At 32.5% G+C, this 27847-nt stretch overlaps 3 protein-coding genes across 5 annotated transcripts in view; 2 read left to right on the top strand and 1 right to left on the bottom strand.

The window, feature by feature from the left end:
• LOC119608302 overlaps positions 1-12483 on the top strand; it is a 64358-nt gene extending 51875 nt beyond the window's left edge. For all 3 annotated transcript variants that reach the window (XM_037962670.1, XM_037962671.1, XM_037962672.1), the window contains 6 exons: positions 5118-10614; positions 10680-10985; positions 11050-11381; positions 11449-11638; positions 11708-11990; positions 12270-12483. In XM_037962670.1, the coding sequence (XP_037818598.1) occupies positions 5277-10614; positions 10680-10985; positions 11050-11381; positions 11449-11638; positions 11708-11990; positions 12270-12450 (6630 nt within the window). In that variant the 5' untranslated portion in view covers positions 5118-5276 and the 3' untranslated portion in view covers positions 12451-12483. The remainder of the gene's footprint in view (positions 1-5117; positions 10615-10679; positions 10986-11049; positions 11382-11448; positions 11639-11707; positions 11991-12269) is intronic.
• A 5552-nt stretch (positions 12484-18035) lies between these two features.
• LOC119608282 (ATP synthase-coupling factor 6, mitochondrial) lies at positions 18036-19058 on the top strand. Its single transcript, XM_037962641.1, has 3 exons — positions 18036-18225; positions 18436-18587; positions 18656-19058. Exons 2-3 carry the CDS (start codon positions 18436-18438, stop codon positions 18819-18821), a joined length of 318 nt encoding a protein of 105 aa, XP_037818569.1. The 5' UTR covers positions 18036-18225; the 3' UTR covers positions 18822-19058.
• Positions 19036-27381, bottom strand: LOC119608281 (DNA polymerase epsilon catalytic subunit 1). The gene is made up of 5 exons (XM_037962639.1): positions 27183-27381; positions 26997-27123; positions 25749-26771; positions 19639-24893; positions 19036-19395 (listed from the first exon to the last, which is right to left on the bottom strand). The coding sequence occupies exons 1-5, from the start codon at positions 27251-27253 to the stop codon at positions 19095-19097; spliced, it is 6777 nt and encodes a 2258-aa protein (XP_037818567.1). The 5' UTR covers positions 27254-27381; the 3' UTR covers positions 19036-19094.
• Positions 27382-27847: the final 466 nt, after the last annotated feature.

A 27847-nucleotide genomic window follows, 5' to 3' on the forward strand; every position in this document is an offset into this window, starting at 1 on the left:
TATTTGCAAAAAATTTTAAGTCATACCCTAATATGTATGTAATACGTATGAGTATTGTATTTTATTAAGGTGTAATTGTATGTAACGTATACGCTAAGTTGTTCTATTCGTATATTTCTCATTTCGTTTTTAGTTCCTATTTTTTCCTAGGCTTTTTTGTCTTCTAAATAGTTATGGGTGTTTGTTGTTGCATTACATACACCTTCATATTACAAACAGACACACACATCAATACTGTTTTATTTGAGAATTGCTTATGATTCATGAGTGCTCATTTTTCATTCATGGAAATACACTTTTTGCTGGTAAAGAAAATGCAAAACGTTAGCAAAAATTTTCTAATAAAAATTATAATATGTATACTAGGGGTATAACCAAAATTCAGATCTACCATGAGTTATAGAATGCATTTCAACATATTTTTATTAAAAATAGAATATATGCATGTATGTATGTATTAATTATGGTACCAAGTTTTTTCCTGACAAATGTTAATTTGAAATGTGAATTCTTAAAATATTTGATGTTTTCAAAAACTTTATAAAAAGTATACCCTAACGTATAATAAAAAGTATATAAAAAAGAGTAAAAAAAGTTTGATATAGGCATGTAAAGATATTGACGATGTCGATGATAAGTAATAAAAGGCATTATTACAGAATGTAAACGATGGCAGTGTCATTATTCTTAAACACCGCAAAGCTTTTAACTAATTTTAGAAATATTTTAACAGAAATATTAAACATTATTGGAAATAATTATGTAATAATTTAATAATTCATAAATTTAATTTTTAAATAATTTTACAATCATTGAACTAAATTGTTAAGACTTGTAAACATTTTATTTTAATTTTTAAAATTTCCAGTTTCGGATAGGTATTTGTTTAGGTACTAGATGAACTATAGCAAATTTTGTGTCAAGTGACCCTACTCAAAAAATCGATTTGCATTAAAGTTTTTTGAAAAAAAAAATTTTTTAATTTAAAAAAAAATAATAATTCAATTTTTTTAGAAAAAATTAAGAAATAGCTATCTGAACTCTTTTGAACAATTTTTGCTAGGACCAATAGGTGAACAATTTTTGCTAGGACTCATTTAAATAAAACCCTGTATGACTAAAAAGTCTTTGACTTTGACCCCTTCTAAATCCGGCAGTTCTTGGCCGATAGAGCTGAAAATTTATGTCTGGTTTACTATCCAATTGTACTAACTTGACACGAAATTGTCCATATTTAAAAACAAATTTTAACTTTAAATTAAAAAGTTTACATGTAACCTATAACTTATTTGATTTACATTAACAAACGGAGAACTTGATCTTTATTCTCCCTCAATGGTTATAGTACTTTATGGAGGTTATAGTGCCAATATTTCTATATTTCCAATTTTATATGTTTTGATATAAAAGTTGAACACATTGACAATATTGTCCTTTTTTAATATATAGTTTGGCTTTTTATAAAGCCCTAGAATTGAATTATATTGAACAAATTACCAAATCACTTGCATATCTAACATTTAAAGTTTATTTCCTTGACCTTTAGAAAGATAATTTTTAAAACACAATCAAAAATAAAAATCAATTTGTCTTATTCACTTGCAAATACAAATATAGACGCTTTTTAAACTGCTATAATATTTCTTACTTTTTTTTTCTACAATTTCGTTTCTATATTTTAAAGAAGAAAACAAAAATAGCAAATCTGTAATCACAAAAAAAAGGAATGAAAAGAAAAATGTTGCATGTCAACGTTTAGAAAAATGATAGCATTTTTTTGGTCACTGCAAAATATATAAAAATAGTTCTATTTTTCGTATAAATATAAAAAAAAATAACTTTTATAACTATACATACACTCTCACTTGCACACCCATTTAGACACATACTATGCACATACACTTTTTGTGATAAATTACCATAATGTGTAAGTCAGACATAAAATCCTTTGATAATATGAATTTGTGTGTACTCACACCCCAGCAATTCGCTTATGATACTAAAAGTAACATCTGTAAAGTAACACAAAAAGAAAGCTGATAAGGAGCCGTAGCCGCCCTAAAAATGAATTCCATTTTGCAAAAAAAAAAGAAAATATCATTACAATTTGGACAAAAATGATTCCCGTATGGGTCTCGAACTCTAGCCTGAATAATATTCAATTTATAATTAAGAACTTTAACTTTGCTAAATATAATAATTGTTTTAGCATAAGGCCTTTAAACAATTACTTCTCTGAAGTTAAAGCAGGATAAAAACAACTAAGCAGTGATGTTATGGGACTAGCAGTTGCAAGATCGTAAGTTGAAACTCTGAGGCGATAATTTTTTTTTTTACCTAAATAATTTTAACTAACAAAACAATTTATTTCCCTATTACTTTTGTGATACTCTCGAAAAAAGTGCTCCGATTCCTAACAGTTTAAAGTTCGTTATCACATTTTCAAAAAAGCAAACAACCCAAAAAAAACAAGTAAACAATAATATCAAAATACGTGTTTATGTATATGTTATATCTCTCAGAGTGTTTGTGTAAAAAAGAAGGACATTATCATCAATGTTTGTAGTAACAGGACGTTAGAAGAACCACAATTAAAGTAGAATACAGACTCCATCAAAATTGGAACTAACAAATACCCATAACCCTCTGGCTATAAAAACAGTTTATATAGATGTATGTGTGATATTCACATATACACCCACGATTTCAGAAGTACACACAAACACATTGTATACACGATATGTGCAGTCATGCAATTATGCAAGTTTCAGATGCCCAGTAGAAAATTTTGTCATAAAACATTTTCTTGAACAACAATACGTATAAGGACAATAAGTCAAGTTAATGATCTTTAACTATCTTTCGATCTCTTTGCATAATGCATAGAGTCATTATAAATAAACATAACAATATACTTTTCCAAAAGGGTTCAATATTGGAAAAAACCAACGAAATTTCAAAATGCAAAGTGACAGGGAAAAGGTGTAGTTTGTAAACATAAAACCATCCAAAACATAGTCAGCAGAACGGACTTACAAGCAAACCCCTTACAGCCATGTTATACACCATAAACCAACATCATTAATGTTTAAAAATTTTTTTCTATTTTTTTTTTTTTTTTGTTCAACGACAACAAGTTCAAGCAGCAGAAAACTACTCTAGTTACCGATTATTAACGTAATTATCGACTGCAAATACATATGTATATATATTTTTTCATATTATATTGAAGAATAAAAAGTAGTAAGGAAAATAAGGTTATTTATTCACACTAATGTAGTTTTTCTTCTATTTCCAAATCAACAAAAAGAATGTAGAAGATTTTTTTTTGCAATACAATATAAAAGTATCTTCAGATTTTGTAATACTTTCTTTATCGCGTATAATTAAATGAATTACATGATTAGTTTTTGTTGAAAGTCAACATGAGTAGTTGATACATGAGTGCAATAAGTTTACAATTCTGTTCTTAATTTCAAACTAAAGGGATGGATATGCAGGATATTAAGTAGTTTGAGTCAACAATGAAGATTTCTAAAGAATCTAACTCAAAAAGATTGTAAGGTTGTATAACAAAGTCATTTAATAGTTATCGTAGGAGAGGTCCAGGATAACTGTTTTCTTTTCGAGGGTTTTCAAGATAGATTAGATTAGATTGATGGGGCACAAAGTGTGGAACTTTTGTGCAGCCCATTGGTTCACCATACAAGTTTTAGTTCACGCACAAAGGTAACTGGTTTAGTTGGTGAGAGGTTGTAGATGTCTTTTGGGATTAGCAAGGCAGCACCCAAGATCTTAGCTCTGCGAGATCCTAATGTTGGGCAGTTACATAAGATATGTTCTGAAGTTTCATCTTGTAGGCCACAGAACCTGCATAGATTCGTTGAAGAGTTTACTAGAATGAATTGATGGTATCTAAGACCACAATGTCCAGTAAGTAATCCCGTTAGTACTCTGAGATCGCTTTTATTGAGCGCTAGTATTTTCCCTTTGACAGTGTAATGAAACGTTTTATCTATCTGAGCCCTAGTATTGCTTCCCAATGGCGAATAAATTCAGATTTCACTCAAGAGTTACATTTAGCTTTGGCGTATCCTCGGAGAATGTCAACATACTTAGGAATAGTAACGACTCGCAAAATCAAGGAGATGAACCTTCTTCAATGCTGAGTTTTTAAAAGGCATTACTGAAGTATAAATAGAATTGCACCGACACCATAACCATTTGCAAATATTAATCTAAACCAAAGGATAATAGAGACATAATATTTGTTGCAGGATACCGCAATATATATATCGTAGAGTGCATCATTGATCAAATGAAATTTGATTTTTTAACAAAATTTTTAAACACTTTATCGTAATAATATTTATAACCTTATTTTTCACTTTAATTAAATAAAAAAACTTCAAGGCTGCAGGATACCACACAATTGTTTTAACAATCCTTTGACGCTTACAACACCTATTATGCAAAAAATAAAAATGTTCAAATCAATGGATCAACAGGCTAAATTCCAGCAGTTACCCACTATCATATTTTGAGGTCCAATTAAAATTGCTCAATACTTTCTCTCCATGAAGTACATCAAAATTAAATTTTATTTTTTTTTATCGTGCAACATTTTTAACCTTATTTTACACTTTAACCCCTTTGCTCTTTCCAACAATATGCACTTTTTTGTATCGTATATACTTTGTATGTTTGAAATTTTTTATTCTTTAAACAATTTTTTCCTGCAGACTTTGTACAGTATATTTATTCTACAGATGAATAGATACAAGTGCAAAATAATAGAAAGAAATAAGGAAAAAATAACATACTTTATTTGAGTTTTTTTCGTAACAAAAGAGGTCAAAATAGGGTCAATTGTTTGACTTAGTAAACAATTTGAATAAAAGAAAAATAAAAATAGAAAAAAAGAAGGATAAACAAAACAAAAACCTTATTTAACACTATCATATAGAGTACAATGAAACTTACAGATTTATCAACATTAAAAGAATTTTATACATCGACATTAATTAGCAATTTAGTTTTATATAAAAAAAATATTTTAAGATTTCTCAAATTCTTTTAATTAATTGCTTACACTTTCCTCTTAAATTTATTTACAGACCAACGGAACAATCGAATAATGTGAAACGACTGCAGATGATCAATACCAAACGATCGTTTAATTTTTTAAACTAAACTTTAACAAAAAAAAAAGACCTTTTAACTACACAAACCAAAGATTTACCCTAAACTTAAGTTAAAATACATCAGTTGCCATCATGTCTAAACATAAAGATAACGATCATTTACGCAATGATATTTATGAAAATCTACCATGTCAGGCCATGTTCAATGAGTCTGTACGTAAAATGCAACAGCAAAAAAATGTACAAACAACTAATCCCAACTCAAATAATATTAACTCGAATAAGGCTTTATCCCAGCAATTGTTACTAAACAACATTAGCAATCAAAGTGCTCATTTAAATGCCACCAATTCAAATGCAAATGTCAATTCTAACTCAAATTCTAATTCGGCTCCGAATAATAAACATCACCAGAGTAGTAAACATTTTCCCGTAGGACAAATGCCCAAGGAAATGATCTATGCTACTCCGCTAAGGAAATCAGATCGTTATAAAAGCGGTGAACGTAGCAGACTCCAGCAACCCTCGGCACCTACTGCCCGAACTATAAATGAGGCCAATGAAGCGAATGACTTGAAGTTGACCAACATTATGGATTACAAACACAATACTCGTGATAGTAATCGTTTGAGTAATAGCAATCGTAATGGCAACTCTATACCGGTTACTGACTTAGATGATGAACCAGACTCAGGCTGTACTTCCAGCAATATGTATACCAATCAGGGTATACCTTTGCCCACGACTAGCAGTGGCGGTGGTGTTTCTATTAGTCACCAGTTGGAAGACAGGCGCATATTAAATTTCCTTAAAGACACTACTCAGTTGCATAAGAAAATGGAAATGTCTGGAAAGGATTGTCCAAATTCGAGCTTTTCCAATTTAGCCAGGGAAGAACATTTTGCCAATTTAGTCCAGCAGAATTTTCCAGTGGAATTGTCTCGTCGTAGTGTTGATCCTGAAGATGAGATGGAAGCAGCTCTAGAGGGTGCCGGTAATATGGAGCGCAATATCGAGGAAACTTCCGATAACTTAGAAGTTTTAATGCAAAAGAAGATTTCACCCGATAAAGAGGTTAATGGTTTTGTATCCAGTGGACACCAACAGATAGTACATCATCATCATCACCATTATCCATCACATCAACGCTATGAAGCTAAAGTGTATATAAATCGTGAATGGGTATTGAAGAAGATAGCCATGTGCCTGGAACAACGAACTGCCGGCAAAAAATCTATGCCCGGTCTGCTGGGCGCTGTAGGTGGTAGCAAAAATGAGCCATTTGCAGGATCCTCACAATTTATGTCGGCCCGTGCTAAAGCATCTGCTATATCTTCTTCTACTTATAACGGTTGCTTGGTGTTGGGGTCCAATGGCTCTGGCAAGACTTCCATATGTCAAGCAATACTCAACGGTAATTCCGGCACCAAGGGCATATTAAATCGAAAACTATTGGCTTGTTACTTAATTGAATCACAAAATCCCGAATGTCATAGTCTCTCGTTGTTTATAAGAAAGTTGGTGTTGCAAATATTGAGTCATTCTTCACTTATTACCAAAGATGAATCGCAGCGTATTATCGATGAAGGTTTTTCATTTCTTCAAGATGAGGTTCAACAACAGGAATCCAAACTAGATGAAGCTATGAATAATATTTCTCTAGATGAAAATGCTGAAGATATTCTAATAGCAGAGCTAAAGAGGGGAGCTAAGGAATGTGATTTTGCCGAATTGGATCATTTCCAAGAGCGTCGTACTTCTACCAACAAAAAGTCGGAAAATTTGCAACTCTTACGCCAGAAATCAGAACCAGCGCCAGAACAAGATTTCAATGATTCAGAAGTACCAGACAAATATAACTATGGTACTCATCCTCCCAAGGGTACTAAAAATAAGGCCACAGCAGATTACGAAGAAAATAAAGATAACGACACGGAAAAGTTTAGAAAAAGAGATGAAGAACATTCCTGTTCATCCTCCAGTAAAACTAGTCCCGGTAAAAAATCTAAAATCCCCGTTAAACTAACAAGACCTGGTGCAGTTGCTTCACCCGTTAAACATGTAAACACAACAACCAACAGTTCGACCACAGTACCTCAGCAAGGGGGAGGAGAAGATATTGCTGTGGTCATTAGTGAAGACCTTAAACAGGAAATTCAAGCTGCCATAGAAGCTGACGATAACAATGAAGACTTAAAATCTGACAAAGATGAAAAGCAGGACAACGAAGATAAGCCCGAAGCCGATAAAGATTTCGAAGAATTTTCTAGACTGAATCAACAGAAGAAAGAAACAACGACTAAGGAGAGTAAGGAAAAGGAAGAAGACAACGAGCGTAAACAGATATTAAAAGAAGAAAAGCTCGAAGACAGCTATATCGATAACAATCTAATTGATTTCGATTTATCCGTTAATGGCAAAACAACGGAATTACCTATGGATGAAGGAGAACCTATGTCCCTAAACACTCTACCTCCACCCTTGCCCAAAACTAAAAGTTGCCGCACTATTATAGCCGATGGTTACTACGAAATGTTACTCTCTAATCCTGAAATATTTGAATGTTTGACTGTCGATAACATAGAAAAGAATCCCGATGAATGTTTCAAAAAGGCTTTACTATTTCCTCTTTTAGAGTTAACACCACCTAAGACGGCTCTGTTGCTGCTAATAGATTCCATCGATGAGAACTACATCAATGAGGGAAACTTAATTTCCACCTTAAAGGGCGGGCGTGGTAATGCCACTACCCATAAAAGTCGAAATGTAGCCGAATTATTATCGAATCATATACATCTCTTTCCAAAATGGTTATTCTTGGTTTGCACTACTAAGAAACAAACAAAACAAATTACCAAAATGTTTACCGGTTTTAAGAAAATCACTTTAGATGATTTGCGCAAATCGCATGTGGTCAAAGATGTGCAGGAATATATCATCAATAGATTAAATTCTGATTTTAAAGACAGTATTATGTTGACTAAGGAGATAATAGAGTCCTTACATCAACTATATATTAAATCCAATGGTTGCATTCTTTACTTGGAAAAAGTTCTGAATGGCATCAAGGAGAACTTTTTTAGTTTTCGGGAAATCAAACTAATACCCTGTACTCTAAATGGTTTGTACTTGTACATATGCCAGAAATCTTTCAATAAAAAACAATACATGAAAATAAGACCAGTATTGAATGTTCTTCTGGCCTCTTCTGGTTATGTGGACAAACTGTTTTTGTTCAATTGCCTTAGAACCCACAACTATACCATTGACAATGAAGAGTTTGAGAAACGTTTATTGTTAATGAAGAATATTCTGCTCTACGACAATGACCAGCAAAGACTGAAGATATTCCATAATTCCTTTTCCGATTGGTTGGTAGATGTTAAATTTGCGACCAAGAAATTTATATGCGATGTCAACGAAGGTCACGTAATGATCTCCATGTATTACTTGCTAGTTGCTGAAACTCTGTGTGCAAATACAGTGCGTAAATTCATTTATCATCTTATTAAGTCAGGGGAGTATCTTACTAACCGTAGCATTGACTTGGATTTGATATTAATGCTCTTGGAATCGCGTCTTAATTTAAATGACTGCTTCTATACTAACCACTTAAACTGTTGTTCTCAATGTGAAGTGGATTTTAAAAATGATCCCAACTTTTTACCCAAAACCCGCAATATGATTGAAAAGTTTTTGAACAACGAATTGGGTGATGAATTCTCACAATTGTTATGTGATTTCTTTAAACCCAGCTTACCTACAGATGGCAAGATTTTAAAACTACTCATCGAGACGGGCATTAATAACGCAGACACACAAACATCTTGCGAATCATCGTTAATGTCACCCGAGCTGTCCGAAAAGTCACAAAACATCGACTTTGAATTAGCAGATCTATTGATATCCAGTGAGAGGTCTTGTATTTTAGAGACCCAACGACCAACCAGCCCTTCGGAGAAAAGTGAGCCACATCATGAAAGCCAGGATGACAATGCTTCATCAACACTACACCAGCTATCAGATTCTAATCGTCTAGAGCTGCACAAGGGCAAGGCCTTGATACATATCCTGGCTAATGATGGCAATCATTTACTACTAGAACGTGCCCTAAATGCTTGCAAAGGACCCATTGATTTAGAAATTGAGGACTACAATGGCCAGACGGCCTTAAATATAGCCTCGCGTAATGGACATTTAGATGTAGTAAAGTTATTGCTAAACTTTTCTCAACCTTGTAATGATGGCACTGGCCGCATGAAACGTGTTGATGTAAATCATGCCGATCGAGACGGTTGGACACCTCTCAGATCAGCTTCTTGGGGAGGACACACTGAAGTGGTTAAACTACTAATAGCTCATCCAGCTTGTAAAATAGATTTAGCTGACAAAGAAGGTCGTACAGCTTTAAGAGCTGCTGCTTGGAGTGGCCACGAAGATATTTTGAAAATACTCATAGAACATGGCGCCGATGTTAATTCAGTTGATCGGCAGGGACGTACTTCTTTAATAGCTGCCTCCTATATGGGACATTATGATATTGTGGAGATACTACTGGAAAATGGAGCTAATGTAAACCATCTTGATTTAGATGGCCGAAGTGCTTTGTGTGTCGCGGCTCTCTGTGGTTCCTCTGGTTACAGCAAGGTGATATCTACTCTTCTGGAACATGGCGCTAATACCGATCAGCTGGATAATGATGGCATGTCTCCTTTGTTGGTTAGTTCATTTGAAGGAAATGCTGAGGTTTGCGAACTGCTACTCGAAAATGGTGCTGATCCTGATTTAGCAGACTTTATGGGCAGAACTCCCTTATGGGCAGCTTGTACTGCCGGTCACGCCAATGTTGTTAAACTATTGCTCTTTTGGGGTTGTGGCATAGACTGCATGGATTCCGAAGGTCGCACAGTTCTCAGTATTGCTGCAGCTCAGGGTAACATAGAAACTGTGCGTCAACTATTAGATCGCGGTCTCGACGAGACCCATCGGGATAACGCGGGTTGGACACCACTGCATTATGCTGCTTTTGAAGGTTTTCACGAAGTTTGCCTTCAATTACTAGAATCAGGAGCGAAAATCGATGAATGTGATAATGAGGGTAAGACGGCTTTACATTTGGCCGCTCAAGAAGGTAGAACAAAATGTGTTCAAGTATTATTGGAGTGCCATGCAACATTTGTCGATCAAAAGGCCCACGATGGGAAGACGGCTTTCCGTTTGGCTTGCTTAGAAGGACATTTGGAGACGGTTCAATATCTATTGAAATATAATTGTGACGTTAATGCTAAAGATGCTGATTCTCGTACTACTTTGTATATTCTGGCTTTGGAAAATAAATTGGAAATGGTTAAATATTTATTGGAATTCACTGATGTTGATGTTAATATCAGTGATAGTGAGGGACGTACCGCTTTACATGTAGCTGCCTGGCAGGGTCATGCTGATATGGTGAAAATGTTAATAACATTGGGTAAGTGGAGAGAACAGAGATTTGTAATGAAATTCCCTTTAATTTATTTATATATAATTTTTTAGGTAATGCTGATGTTAATGCCATGGATTTGGAGGCTCGTACACCATTACATTCTTGTGCCTGGCAGGGAAATCATGATGTTATGAATATCTTATTATACTTTGGAGCTTTGGCCGATCATGCCTGCAAACAGGGAGCCACAGCTTTGGGCATATCAGCCCAAGAGGGTCATGAAAAGTGTGTCATAGCATTATTGAAATATGGCGCCAATCCCTATAAATCCGATCACTGTGGACGCACACCCATCAAATTGGCAGCCAAATCAAATCGCACAAATATCTTAAAGATTTTCGATAACTATACCAAAAGTAAGTTTAAAATTTAAACTACATATTTACATACATATTTGATATACATATTTTATCATTATAGATGAATCTAACAATCCTTTGGAGGGCAAATTTCATCATGCAAATATATTACGTTCACCTGATCAGCCACCATCTATACCCGCTCATGCTAATTTAGGTGTTGGCAGTCTAACAACATCACCATTCCCACCTCATGCCTCTGCGTCATCTGTTTGCTCGGCTGCCACCACAGCCACAGTTAATAATAACATGGCAGCACCTAGTATACTAAATGCCTCAAGTTCAACACACAGTTCAAATAATTTCTATCAAAATACAATGCAATCGGATACCAGTAGTTTACACAAACGTAAAAGTGTAATATCTAGTCAATCAACAGGCAGTAGTAATGATGTAAGTTTCTAAAATTATTTCCCTTTTCAAACTAAAATTTTACAGTCGCACTCTTCCTTTGAAATAGGCGCCTCTTACTTTTACCCAACAATTGCAGCGTCAAACCAAACTAAGCTCTCGCAACAATCCGTTTGTGCAAAATTCACCCATGGTCAATGCAAAACATAATTCGGCCTCCTCTTCGTCATTGGCTCACAAAAATTCTGCTCACCAAAGGCATTCACAAATTCTACCCGATCTCAGTGAACATCAAATGGGTGAGTAGTGATTTTTATCGATATTTAACATAAGTAGAAAGACAATAATTTTCCCCCTTTACTTTACAGCTTCTCATATGGCCAGTAATGAGGCTGATCTTTATGATATGGAATGTATGTCACCCTTATATGCTACACCACCTCACTCTCCCAGCAGTGAGCTAAGTTCTCCCGGCCAATTGCCCTCTATCAATAATATTGATGATTGTGCTGGTGCATCGGGTATGAACGGCAGTAGCGGTGCCAGTTGTTCGGGTGGAAAATCGGCATTACCCGATAATCATTTTGCCCGCGATACTCATATGCGTATAATTTTGGGTAATCTTAAGGAGAACCAAGCCAGTTCATCAAGGTAATAGAAAATTAAAATTGATTGCTGCAAATACGAATATTTTAAATATTCCAATCGGTTCAAAACTTTCCGTACAATTGTCGTTCTTTTAATTTGTTATGAACGACGTACATATAGCAAATTAGTACTCTCAGTACCGCGGATGTTGGTTTTAAAAATAGAATTTTAGTTTTAAATGAAGTTTTTAACATCCGTTTTTAGGAAATTTTTGGGCGAATTCTGTCCATATTTTTACATTTAATTATAAATTTATTATTAAAAAATTTACTTTTATTTTAGCAAGAGCAAACGTAGTGGCATTACCACAAATCCAGCAATGCGTCTAATACGCAGCCGATTCGATTCTGCTGCCCAACTTATAAGACGTACAAATAATATACTCTCTAGCAGCGGGCAGGGTTCATCAAGTATTGGAGTAAAATCTGGCACTTTCCAGTGGCGCAAAGAAAGTCAAATGTAAATTTTAAAAAATATACAAAAAAATGTTATAAAAACTTAAAATAAAAAAAATTTAATTAATATTAATTTAAAAAAATAAAATTATTTAATTTGTTAATTTTTTTGTTTATTTATGATTTTTAAGTATTTGATTTTGTGATAGTTTATTTTAAGTTTATTCAATTACATATTTAAATTATTTAACAAAAAAAAGTAAACCCCCCCAAGTAGAATTAAATAAAGAAAACCAAGTAGAAGAGACCTTAAAAGAAAAATATTGCAAAAATACATTTAGAAAAGTAAAAAATTATTCATTATAACACTTATACACAACACATAAATAATTTATTGAACAAAATTAATGTAGAATTCAATTTAAAAAAAAATAAAATAAATATTTCAGTAGCAGAACGATCGAATATTAAAAGTACACTGCAGGTAATATTTAAATCTAAAAAATACACCCTGAAATCTACATAAAAAAAGAACAATTAAGAAACATCATGAAGAAATAAAAAGCAATATTTGCAATTATATTAAAGAAAATAATTATTAAATTAAGTTCAATTATTTAGAATTGTTTTTTAGTTTTCTCTTCTTCAAAGTAGTTTTAATAAACATAAATTAAACTAATTTTAATAAAAAAAACACTTTAGTTGAAAAAAAATGAAACGATATTCTCACAAGAAATATTAAATTTCCTTAAGAATTAAAATTAAATATTGTTTTTTTAGTTTAACAAAAAAACAAAATGTACTGACACTTATTATTACGATTTTACACATTTAATTAACAAAAAAAACTCACATCCATACAAATAACATTTAAAATACATACAACCATATTTAAAAATTTAGTAATTTAAAAGAAACAACAACAAAAAAATTAAAAAAAAATCAATAAATTATTTTAAATTTTTGTGAACAATTAAAAATCTTTTTTATTTTAAATATATATATTTTTTTTAATTTAAAGGTATATTTAACTTTATTTTATTATAAAATTTATATTTATAGAAAGTTTATGTTCTAGAAATATTTAGTTCTCAGTTTAAAATCCCTTAAGTTGATATTCTTTCAAGGCCCCATGTAAAGGTTTAAATTAATTTTGAATTTGTTCTCTAGTAATTTGGTGACAATTGAAAAATGCTTATATTTCTGAACCTTTAAACTATATTCAAGGGATTTTGTAGACGATATAAACAAAATGTTAGAAACTTTAAATCCAGGTTCGTCCTTGGGCCAAATTTACGAGCTTTGATTTTTTGAATCGGTTTCTAGTGAATATATTTTTTTGCTCTCGTTTGATTTAAAAGTTATAAATTAAATTGGTTTTTTATTTGAAGAACTTTTGTAGACGAGGTAGAATAAATTGTAGTCATTTTAAATAGGGTTCGTATTTGGGCCAAATTTACGAGCGTATGCAAACGTCTTCGAATTTTTAAATCGGTTTCTAGTGAACAATTTTTTTGTGCTCATTTGATTTTAAACTTATTAATTATATTGTTTTCTATTTGAGCCAGATATGCGGGCAAATTAATATTTAAAATTAATAACACAGGCCAACAAATTTTAACACCTAGGTCAAAGTAAACTTTTCTAAAAGATTGAGCGAAGAAGATGTTAAGACTTTATTTTAAAGTTGACAGAATGGACTTACACAGATGGTTTCACAATATTGTTTCAAACTTTAGGACACGATATCTCGAATCCAGATGTGGCGAAGAAATTCAGAGAACGTACAATTAATATTTAAAATTAATACAACAGGCCTATAAACTTTTCTAAAAGATTGAGCGAAGAAGATGTTAAGCCTTTATTTTAAAGTTGACAGAATGGACTTACACAGATGGTTTTCAATATTGTTTCAAACTTTAGGACACGATATCTCGAATCCCTGATGTGATGAAGAAATTCAGAGAACGGATTGGGATTCAACGCATCCGTGTTATGGAATGGATCCATAAGCTAACATACCGAGAAATGTATGAGTCGATTAGGTATGGCAACCGAACTTCAGTTGATGATAAAAATATGATAATAATTTCAGTATATAAATGGTTTAAGTCATCCAAAAACTCATTGGACAAATATTATTAATGAATAAATCATTTATTATTTATAAAGTTTCCAAGCTATTGCTTTAAAAACGTTCAGTATCCACATCATTTTGGCAACTAGCAACGCAACTGAAGTGGTAAGCGAGATACATAATCGGACCATTATTTATTTTTTTGGCTCTGGAATAAAAGTCGTCGACCAGTGTTATGGAAGCTAACATACCGAGAAATTGATTTTTTCCAAACCTGTAAAAAGCGTTTTTATTTGATTTTAAAATTCTCATTTTACTTTGGTATTTGTTGTACAAAAAAACATAATATTTTATATTTTAACTTTTCTTAATAAATTTGATTTAAAAATTGTTTAAACTTTTTATGATTTTCTAAAAACTAAAGTAATTCCTTGTGACCAATTTTAAACTACTTATAAGACACAAACCAAACTATAGACTCTTTTATAAAGAAAAAAAATTAAGCACTCATAGATCCACTATCACAATCTCCGGTTATAGTTTATCGAGAAGATGAAGTTATCGTTACGATAAAAATATGAAGACATGACGAAAACAGGAGATAAACTATAATGGAAAATATGTTGTAAAACATTTTTTTATGATTTATTGAAGATAAAAATTCTATTTTCTAAATGCAAATCGGTTTATGAAAACCTAAAATACAGATAAGTATATATTGAAACTTGTTATGACGTTCATTATTCGATTAGTTTTTGCAGTTGTTAAACCTGTTAAAACTTTTAGATTTTGAAATTTCCAAAATTTTTCGTTGTAGTAAAAACTAAACAATTTTCAATAGTAATTCCGATAAGCTCAATTGATAATACATTTTTTTCTTGTTTTTAAGAAAAAAAAATCAATTGATAGTGATAATTTGAAAATGGAAAATAACAAATATTAATTGTTCTCATTAGGAATTCATTTGAATCTCAGAAAATCTCAAATGACATTGAAATTTTACATTTCGAATTCGGAAATTTTATGACAAATTTAATCATGTTTATAAATGAATATGTTGGAGCAATTTTCTGAAGAGAACTTTGTATAGGGGCTAACGCCCTATTATATCGAAAATGATCTAAAAAAATTTCAACTTAGTACTTAAGGAGAAATGAAATAAACCAATTAGATGACTAACAAAATATATTTGAAATATATGTAACTCTATATTAAATCTTTTTAAGTTTATTAAAAACAAAGATACATTATTTAGAGCTATAAAATAAAATACGTAAATTATAATTTGAAACCAAAGCAGATTAACAATTTTTGAAAGTAGACACTACACGTACACATTACAATATACAAAATATTTATAAAACTTAATATGTATTAACCAAAATATTAAAGAAAAAAAATGTTAAAAACGATATTGTTAACATTCAAGCAACTAAATACTTAAAGGAATGGAAAAATATGATATTAATTAAAAGAACAAAAAAAACGCATTGAAATTTAAACAAAAAAAAATATATATATTTACTAAAAGCATATAATAACATTTAGTGAAAACTTTTCACAAGTGTATATTTACAATTCAAGTTAAATATTTGCAATATTCATTAAAACATTAAAATCCAAAAAAAATAAATAAATAAATAAAATAAAAACAAACAGAAGTTGACAAAGTATAAAAAAATAAAAGAAAATACTGAATTATAAAAAGTTACAGGAATTTTTTGATTGTGAATGTGTGAGTTAAGGAATATAAATTATTTTGTTTTATTTTTTGGAGAATTGAAAACATTACATTTGCGATTAGGCTAAAAGATATAAACATTTTTTCGAGTTTAAATAAATAAATAAAAAAATACATAAAATTAATTTAATGATTGTGTTTTTATTCTTAAACTGAGGATCAAAAAAAAAACGAAAGAGCATCAAAAAGTTTGTGTAATTTGAACGTATTGCTTATCAATAGCATCGACTTTTGATTGAAATTGTGAGTTCATGATTTAGCTATTAACTCAAATTGTTATTTATGAATATTTTAGTATTTTCATATGAAAGTAAAATTTAGCAGTATGAGCGTTATTTAAGGATTTGTAGTCCATTTAGGGCCATTTAGCGATTAAATTAAAATTAATCCTCGAAAGATGTTTTTGAGTACTCAATTAGTTAATTTTGTTTGCAAGTTTAAGCGCCCAATGGAGGTGGTTTAATCTTAAGCACGAAATGCAAAAGTGTAAACAGCTGATGCAAAAAAATTAATACAATTTTTATAAATATAAACATTAAAATGTTCTTTTTTTTGATTAGTATAAATTATGGACACTTCAAAATACATTTTTTTGTTTTTAATTTAAGTTTTCATTAATTTTCATATTAAATTTACAATTGTCTTCTTCTTTTTTATAAAATATGCATTGTTTTGATAACAAACAGTGAAGTTTTCTGTTGTTTTGTATGGCAACACTGCGAAGTTTAATCTTGTACTCAAAAACATCAAATGGTATTAACATTGGATTAAATTTATTTTTAGATTAACTAATCTAATTACATATTAATTGCCATTTGATTGCCAACTCAAAAACCCGTTCTTAGGATTTTCATAAAATAAATATAAAAATAAATTTTTGATGAGAAAAATCATGTGATCACAGAATTTTATAATTATTGAGGGATCTACAGTCTACGTTAGGTTTTAATTTTTAAGGAATAATATGAGTGAAGATTTCAGATATTTTCATTATTGAAGCTTTACTTAAGAATTGACAGGCGGTTTTAGATCTTTCATTTAAATATCGATTTCAGTGATCGCAGATTTTTATTTTTTTCTTATGAAAAATGGAAAATATCAGTAATTACAAAGTCCAACTAATTTCTTATTTCTAAAGAATCTATTTTAAAAACCATTAAATGTTTCTTATAATTAATTTTTGCAGATTTTATTTATTTTCTCAATAGAATATTTTTTTTTTTTTTAATTATATAAAAAATTCAATATTGTCATATAAAATTATTAATAGCCATTTTTGCAATTTCCCCATTAAAACATTATTTCAATAAAAATTTTTATAAAAAATCACATTAAAATCCATTTTTGATGTAACAGTTATTATTAGATCACGATTTTTTTATTAAGGGTTAATTTTGGCCAAAGAAACACTAGGTCATTTAAAAAACTTTATAATTAGAAAGCAATTAGAAGAAAATATTTTTTCAGTTTAATAAAGTAGTTAGTTAAAAAGGAAGATGTACCTATATACATCAAATCCGAAGAAATACTCCTAGGCTCTATCCTCTATCCTAGGCTCCTTTACCAGTACCAGTATCACATTAGAACACTAACCATTAATCTACCAGAGGCCAATTACCAAATATAATTATAGTTTTTTTGATCATTATTATTTATTTCTATAAAGTAAAAAGCTATTATGATTTCTAATCGTTTTTTGATCATTTAAAGTCATTCCGATATTAAATCCATGACTTTATCTATTAAATAATACAATCTAATCGTTGCTAAACAGTTAAGCTCGAAATTAAACACAAATAGATTACAATTTCAATTTGTGAACATATAAAAAATAACGGATTATATTCAATGAACTGCAGCCAACTTCACTACTAATAGAAAAGCGTCTGGCAACTCTTCATTTTGCTGACAAAACGACTTGTCAAATTTGACAGTGCAAAAAAATATACTTGTGCAAGTGAGCTTTCAGCAATTCGTTTTTTCATATTCTATTAAAGGAATTAAACGAAACCATAATATAAAAAGGTAATTTTATAATAAATCCAATAAATAAAAATTAAAATGTTAAAATCGCTGATATAAAAATTTCCTAAAAATACCGTGTTTTTGTTGTGAAAAATTCAAGTTAAAAATCATTACATAACCTTTAATGTTTTTAAGGTTACCGAAAATTAGGCAAAAAAATGAAAATCTTGACAGAAAAAGTAATTCTAATATTTTTATTGTTATATCTAGATGTTGTCTCAAACTATTTTGAATGGTGTACGCGTCTTGCGTGTTGAAGCCCGCCGTAGCATTGGTATCATTGCCCCAGCCATGAGCAAGGCCTCCGATCCCATTCAACAAATTTTCTTGGACAAAGTACGTGAATACAAACAAAAAAGCGCGTAAGTTTATTAATTAAATAGATTAATCATAAAGGAATCTTTTAAATACCATAATTTTCTCATTGCAGTGGTGGCAAAATGGTTGATCCTACCCCCGAAATTGAGAAGGAAATGAAAAATGAATTGGAACGTGTTGCCAAGCAATACGGCAGTGATGGCAAAACTGATATGACCAAATTCCCTGACTTCAAATTTCCCGAAGTAAAAGTTGATCCCATCACTTCAACCGCTTAGATTTTAATTACAAATGTCATTTAAAGAAAACATAAATTCCAACTGTGTTGTAAACTCGTTAATACAAAATGTGGAGGAGAAACAATTGAATTGAGCTGACTCTAATAGTAATGATTTTAAAAATCATTTAACTTCTAACAAGTTCAGTTCAAAAGATCCGTTTTTGTTTTATCATTTCGAAAAATTTTTAAAATAAAATCAATTGGATGATATATAATAAAAACAAATGAAACTCTATATTTATTTACAGGTTTTATTATGATTTTAATTATCTTATTTTGTAGTTATAATTTGATGTACTGTTTCTTGAAGCAAATCCATTTTATGGTATTCTGCCACTTTGCGGAAAGTTCTTAGTAATTGATCGATTTCTCTGCCCGATATAAGCGGCACGAACTCACCAGCACATGTACAAAATTGTGCCAAATTTTCCCTTTTTATTTCATTACACCGTGTGCAGCGTAAATCTTGTAAAACATAAGACATCAGTTTCCTTTGCACCACATCTATAATACGCATCTCAATTTCTTCATTGTCATAGGCCACAAAACATTGGGCACACAACCAGACGGGTCTGTAAAAAATTTAAAATGTTATAACAATAATTGCGACCGGAACGCAAACATTTGGAATACTAGTCAGATTCGTGATTTTTGTGGTTTAGAATTTTAATCAAATGAAATTCGGGAATACTAAATAAGTTAGGAATAACCGATTTGAATCAATTTTTTATCTTTCTTTTCACTTATCCGACCAATACTCGACAAAATTAAAAAAAAAACTCTTACAAGCGCACATAACAAAACATAATACTTACATTCCATCCTTCATAGCACGATGTTTATCTTTGCATAAATCCAAATCCCGACAATGATTACACGCCTTACATATGACCTCGGATATGGTATAACTATCGCAGGGATCTTTCCATTCAGCCAAGTCGGAAAACTCACCAACACCCACCAAACGCAACATATTGCGGCGCAATTCATTTATGTCCTCCAGCAAGCCTTTATCAACGCTCAGCACCTTAATAAGAGTACGTATCAAATCCAAACCCGGGCTATGTTTACCTTTACCATAGTTTTTATGCAATTTTATAATAAAATCAAAAGCAGCATGCGAAATATCTTTAATGGCCTGCTGAGTAGTTTTACGTTCGGCTAAAGATTGCATAAACAATGTCAAAAGAGCTTCGAATTTTTCACGGCATTCATTTTCCTCCGGCAAATGTTCACTGATGGTCCAATTTAATTCAAGCGACAATTGTTCTTCCTCTTCTGCGTTTTCTTCGTCTTCAGGAGCTCGTGGCACTTCTTCGACATCATTGTCAGAATCTTCATTATCGGAATTTTGAGATTCGCTATTTCTTAAACGGTCTTCAGATTGAGCCGCTAAAGCAGCTGCTGTAACATCACCAAGTGTGGTTTCATCTATGCCTTTGGGTAAACGGCCTCTTATGCCTGAATAATTGGCATGATCTAACCATAACATAAAGTCCCAACACTGTTCGAACGACAATTGTATAGAATGAAACATTTCTTTATTTCTTAAGGATTGCACCACATAATCCACGTAAGCCAAGGCATCAGCTACAGATTTTTTCCCCGAGGACAATATGATGCGATTAAAATCGGCATATATAATGCTGGCGCCTAAACGTTTGAATTCTGCTACAATTCTTAAAAACATTTTTCTCATCAGGTTATTAAGAGATCTCCGTAAGGCGGGATCATAAAGCAAGGCATTGCTGGACCTAACCCAACGATAGAAGTGCACAATTTGAAAATCGGAAAAAATGTTTCGATTAATTGACACCTCTCTTAACCAGCCATTAACCATGGAACGCATAACTCGAAATGCTGCCGAACAAAGGGCTGTCTCATCATAACTTGGTAGAGTGGCTGCCGGTACCGTACCTATCATTTCCTCAAGAGATGCCTGTGGTATTACATCAAATGTTATGGCCGAAGATGCACCCTCTAATTCTTGAATCTTTGTCGACTGCAAGAGAGCAGATACTGCCAAACTGTCCAAGGCTAGTTCTACACAAACATCAGGATAAAATCCGGATTGATTTTGTACTACTGTAATACTGTCTTCAAATTCGGCCAATAATCTGCTGTCATCCGCTTCTCGGCCACCCAAATCGGGACGAGTGGTAGCAGACCACCATAACACAAAGTTGTGTTTTTGTAATAATCTAGCAAAAAAGAGATCAGCTCCAAACAGCACCGTATCTGGAGGCATATTTCCCAAGGGAACATGGAAATAACGACACTGATCTAACATCAACTCCACTACATTGTTCAAATTTAAAAAGTGACGCACCAATGCACGACATCCTTGGCGTTGCCAATCTAACCCCGAGAGTAGAGATGCATCATCGGATATATGGATTTGGGCTTGTGGAAAATCCAGCAAAATTGGCATGTTATTACTTAGTTTACGCGCTTCTATAGCCGTTTGCATACAAATTATTGTTGGTCCGCGCTTTTCTTCCTTATAGGTGGACAATGCCTTTTGTATATGGCGATATACTTGTTTCATATCTACTTCTATGAATATTTCAAATGTAAAATCTTCTGGCGGTATTTTTTCGGCATCTTCGGGATTTTGTAGATTCTTTATCAAAGCTAATCTTTCGGCGGTATATAGATTTTTCATGTTGGGCATTTGATTTGTGCGCACCGTATCTAAAGCAATAACTATGGCTTTTTTACTAGCCATTAGGAAAATGGACCACACTTCCTTCTTGGCTGTGGGTATATTGTGTTGATAAAGGAATATTTTCCTTAGTTTAGCATTAGAGCCTTGCAAGTATTTTATGTGGGCTTGAGATTTTTGTTCTAGTTGCTCTATGCTAAAGCTTTCTAAATCTTTAGTAGCCAAACCGGCTAGTCTTTTGGCTTCTTCGCGTTGCACCGCACACAAACAGCCCATATCCATAAGAGCTCGGAATTCCAATGACATTTGTGTTTCATAAATACCCTCAATGTCGGGAGTAGCAAGATCAGCCAACATACCCAGGCAATTGTCCTTAAAAACTTGCTCAGGAACACTGTACCGATAGAGGTTGTAAACGGGTCGAGAACGTGGCAGCACACGATTTACTTTTTTCCACATTTGGCCCTCTTCGGGTGGAGCAAGACTTCTTTGATTTACATAGAATATACGAGGCACTATTAATTTGATTTTGTGCAATTCTTCACCAATCATCGCCCACACCGTAAAGTGACCTAGATCATCAACGGGTATAATTTGTAATATTTGCCATACTTGATCTAACAAAGTACGCTGAGCTCTGCGCAAAAATCCACCCAACGTAGCTGTAGATATGGCACCCTTAGAGGAGGACCTATGGTCTGGGGCATCATTTGCATTATCACTGCGTTGTCTTTTATTTTGCTGTTTGTAACGTTGACGTCTTTCCAATTGCCAAGCCCATTTAAGCTTTTGAAACTTGACCCATTCCACAATTTCTTTACGCGTTGTACCAATGGGTGGTGGTTGGCCCAACGCTTGACGCCATGAAGTATGCTCAGGTTGGCTGGGCTCATTTTCTTCTTCGTCTGAGTTAGCCCTACGTCTTTTAGTTACCCTAGGCCTGCCATCTGTCGTTTGTTCTACACCCGCCAAATCTTCCATATCAGCTATATCCACATCTTTCGCTTCACTGTCATTGCTCGATGAAGTCATTGCTGGCTTAGGCTTTGGCCTGGAAGTAAACATTTCATTAATTCTGCGCTGTTTGAAGACATCATTTTTTTCTGAAATTTTTTTGTGCAGCCAATCGGGATGCTGTACCCTGGGCACAGGATTTGTTAAGCCTTGCAAGGCAGCTGGTATAGTAATAATTTTTTGTATAGCTCCTCCCAAACGTTCAATGTAATAGTTCCAATCTAAAACATCTCGTATATCCGCATCACCCATGGTATTGTCTCTTAACCATCGACGTAGATGATGTCGGCGAACACTAGGTTCTGATTGGAAAATGGCTAAAGGTATAGCTCTTTCGGTGACCGGTGCTCCCTCCGGTTTACGAGAGATTATATATTTACAGGCTAAACCGGCATCTTTAACCATTTGTTCTCCCAAAAATTCAGCTAATCTTTTAGCAGTTGATATAGATGTGGACTTTTGGGCTCCATACTCTTCCAGCTTCTTAGACATAGATTTGTTTTCCGAAATCAACTCGAACAACTCTGAATCGGGCAAGTTAGAACCACGACTATATAAAACATCTAGCCAGTAATTGGCCACTTTAGCGACTGACGCATAACACTCTTCCAATGTGTTACCAGCCAAAAATGCCTCAAAAACTGAACTTTGAAAATTCTTAATAAGCTGCAATTCACCGCGACGTTTTACTTCAAAACCTTTTAATTCAGCTAAAGAGCCATCAAAGTTAAATACAGCATATCTTTTCTTCAATTTTTTGCCTTCTTCTTTGGCTGCCGGCAAAACCATGGCCAAATAAGGACCATCTACTTCAAAGAATATAGAATTTTCTTCTCTTATGGTATATTCAGGAGGTTCGCCAGAATCATCTTTGGCTTTTACCAATTCATGATATTGATCATTAGTAAAGTGATCTTTAACCATGGTATTAAGAACCGCGTTCGGATAGGAAATATTAATTTTCTTTTTCTTCTCATGTGACGTTAAAACAGTAAATTCTTGAGGAAATGAGCCGGGTAAAATACACCAAATACCATCGGTATCCAATTCCAAAGGACGTCCAACACGTTCTATGATTTCTCGAGCTTTAGTAATAATATTAGAACCTGTCAAGCATACAATACCAGCCATAGGCATAGAATGCCATCTAGCTCCACGACGCATGACATAACCATAGAAAGAATTCAAAATACATTTGTGGGCCAACTGCAACGAATCGTATAAGACTTCTCGACCCTTGGCAGCTTTAATTTCCGAGGCATCGCCTGAAGCTATAGCTGCACTGACTGCTGCTTTAGCAACTTTAGTTAAACCCTTGTACTCATAACGACGATCACGAAAAGCTCTCACAGTGTCTACATAAAAACTGTTTTCCTTTTGGCAAATAGTTGAATTTCTTGTCTCTAATTTAGTAATTTTAGTTTTCTTATAAGCTTTGCGGCAATAGTCCGATAAACGCTTTTTCTCGTAGGCCGCCTGATCTTCCTTTGAAAGTTCATGAAATGCTCTTTGTGGTCCACCAGGAAATAGAGGAGGAAATTTTTCAGTTTCTAACTGCTGTTGTATTCTTTGAAATTCATTTCTAGAGGCTGGTAACATTTCACCACGCCACAACCAATCCATACTGCGCTTACAGCGGGCACCAGGCCTATTAAAGTCACAAGCAGCACAATCAGTATCACTGACCATAGCGGAGGGTTGCAAACGATTGGTTAAAATAATATTTGGGTACATAGCACCCACATCCAAATGGTATATAACAGGCTGCTCCAAGCGATTGGGTATATCATGTAAACCTTTTAAAGCTTGACAAATCTCCTTATGAACTTCATCCAAATTGTTAACCTTCTCCAAAGGTATGCCCTCTTCTACCTCCAGGGCATGTTTCAATACACGATCAACATTATCCATTAGTTGTTGAACCATATTAGGATCCAAACGAAAACGACATGGTATATCAGCCCGAAATACCCCAGATTCAAGAGCTTCCACGTGTCCACCCACATATGTTTCCGAGTCTAAAACATGACCCTCATTAGACAGTTTATTAAGCTCATTTTGCTGTTTATTTGGATAGACAATATTGGCATGATACGCCTGCACCATAAGCAAAGTTTCACATAGAGTACCAGAACCTTTACGTAGAATTTCATCCGGTTCCATAGGAATAATTGTATTTAAAGCAAATATAAAAGGATGTACATATTTCATATATAAATAATATGTGGCAACGGCATCTGAAACAGAGTAGTTGGAGAGCACTTGAGGCTGTTCAACAGCCATTTTACACATATCTTCGGGATCTAATTCAACAGGATCATAACGTAACTTTGCTTTGGCAACTGCTTTCAGACCCTGTGAACCAACTGGTAGATAGGAATCACGTTTAACCTGGAGATTTATTTTTTAATTAAATAAAAATTATTTAAATTAATTATGAATAGCGATCCTCAAATAAATACACTGATACTTTGGTTCAAAATAACACTTAGTTAATTCCAAAAAAATTTTAATTTCTTACATTAAACCCAATATTACTGATATCACTTACTACAACAAAAACTTTTACAAAAAATATCTTCGGATAAAACTGCAATCGAAAATGATACCGAAAATTTTTCCAAAATATTGAATTCTTTCGAAAGCAAAAAAAAAATAAATTCAGGAAATAATTTAATGTTTGTTGAAATTTCATTAAAACAATTTCGATTTAAAAATTTTAATTTTGAGTGTATAATTTTAGATTTTCACCAAAAGTATATTTTCATCAAACTTTAAAATTTTTACTTAGAGAAAACGTTTGCCAAAATTTTATTTAAAACTCGAATTATGAAAAACTTCAGGGAACCTATTTTTCAAAAAACTACAACATCTTTTGTTAATTAAAAACCTTTAATGATGCCTACAATGTATATAAAAGTTTAAATTTGTTATTATTTAGAAAATTCGACAAAAATAATAATTTTCGTTTTAATAAAAAAAATTCAAAACATTAATGTTATTAGTTGCCAAATATTTTGTTTTATGCATGGTTTAATGCATATACATACATATGTATGTATATTTTATAAAATTTAAAATAGATTTGATATACATACATAGTTGAAAACCCTAGATTTTACGCCAAAATGTATATCATTTGCCAAAATGATTATTTTATAAAATGAGTTTTTCTTAATGTTTTATTATTTTTCGGCGGAGATGTATGCTCGAGAACAATTAAAATTGAAAAGAAATTAGACTTACCCAACACAAACAATCCATATGTATAGAAGGTCTGCACAAATAATTGCCATCTCTTGATTTTGAAAAACCAATCTCTTGTTTCATATCCAAATCATATACTGCCGCTCTAGTCTCAACAAAGGGCCAATCGAAAAAGTCACCGTTGTAGGTTACAACAATATGAGGACGCACCTCCATAACATGATCAAAGAACTTTTGTATCAAATGCATTTCATTTTCTTCATTGAAAACGATAAAATTTCCCTCAAACTCTGGTTTGGGTGTATACTCGAAATCGTCAACATCACAGGAAATGATTTCACGATTTGTAATCAAATAACCCTGACCATCAATCATATAGGAAATCATCATAATTTGATCTGTTTGGGCATCTGGGAATTTAAGGGGTAACTTAGTGGTTTCTATATCGAAAGCCAAAACTACCGGTTCGGGTCTTTCAAGTATATCAGGACGAGGTGTTATTATGGGTAATTCCATGCCACCACTTCGACATCGTATATTATACCATTGGCCGCAGAAAATTTTCAAATCTATTGACACGCGGACATGGTAGGGTACATCATGTTCTCTTATATCCATAATGCAATCCATATAATCCAATTGTTTTCTGCCATCCCCACTTTCGCTAGCGCTATTGGCAGCTAGAGAAGAGGCCAACATTTGCAGGTAATATGTATTTGATTTCTCCCTTTCGGTATTTTTGCGTACTGCCGCCATGATTTCACGACGTACTTTAGTCATAGCTGTTTGATTGAGAAAAGTTAATTTAAGATATTGTTGTTGAAGACCAGACAAATGATTGGGCAAATCCAAATCTTCCTTATAAATATGTTCAACGCTAACCAATTGGCCAGAATATTTGCGACTTAGAAAACGCGCTACTTCTATAGCCTGTTTTTCGTCCGGTTTTATTAGCAAATAAGGTTGATAGGCTACGGTGCATTTGAAGCGAGAACCATCCATTTGTATAAAGAATAAATCTAAAGCTGCCACCAGGCGACGATCTTCATCTAAAACTTCGGTCTATAAAAAACAAGAATTTGCTTTAAGATGGAAGAGTTAGAAGTCCGTCTTATACGGATCCCATTATAAATGGTTTTATATTTTATGTCAATATCGGTGTTTGTAAAGTTAATTATATTCAAAATTGACACTGGCCCAAAATTCATTAATTTTGAGTCGATTGGCTCACTAGGATACCATATTCATATACTTCATAAAAATAATAAAAAATCGAATATTGCTTACGGTATGCATATTGATCAGGTAACCGGTTCTTTCCAGGCCATCTTTAACACGATCAAACCCATATTTGGAATCAATTTTATCATTTTCCCTAGACTGCCTATAACCAGCTTCATTAAAATAATCATCTCTAGAAAAATAAACTTTATTTCAGCAAATGAAGCAAGAAATATTAAATATTTAAGTTACCCTTCTGCTCTTGTTTCTGATACAAATTTTCCAGTATTCTGTAAAACTTTTTTACCACCACTTGGTTCCATTTTTTGTAATTTAAAAGAACATTAATTGGCAAAAAAATTAATAATATCTCAAAAACACAACTTTTTGCAAAATTTGCAAATTTACCAAACAATAAAATTTTGTTTACATTTCGCGCCAAAACTTAACAGCTGACGCTCTATATTGCCATTCTTCGAAAAAAAAACAGGGTTAGCCATTTATTAAAAATAAGTTTTTTTAATGTGTTTTCGTATTACATATTTATTCCAAAAATCGGATGAGGTTTCTTAAATTTCAACAAAATATATATCTACATGTATTGCTAAGCAATAAAAATCCTGAGTATATAACAATAAGTAAATAACAATATACGTATAATTTTACAAACATGAACATAATACGAAAGATACACCCTGAATAAATTTTTAAATTTGATACCCCATTTACACTACAGCGAAATCTAGTACTTATGAGATTTCAAGCAAATTCAGTTGATTTTTACTAGATTTCACATACAAAACAAAATCTACTTCATTAGTAGATTTTAGCAAAATCTACTCAAAATCTAGCAAAAATAGAAATGGAGCTCTGTTTTTTGCCAAATAGTACTAAAAATACGACGCTGCAGGAGAAAC

This window comes from Lucilia sericata, unplaced genomic scaffold (assembly GCF_015586225.1).
Source record: "Lucilia sericata isolate MDLA Ls3-8-SP2 unplaced genomic scaffold, ASM1558622v1 Contig000818F_arrow, whole genome shotgun sequence".
Taxonomy (NCBI): Eukaryota; Metazoa; Arthropoda; class Insecta; order Diptera; family Calliphoridae; genus Lucilia; species Lucilia sericata.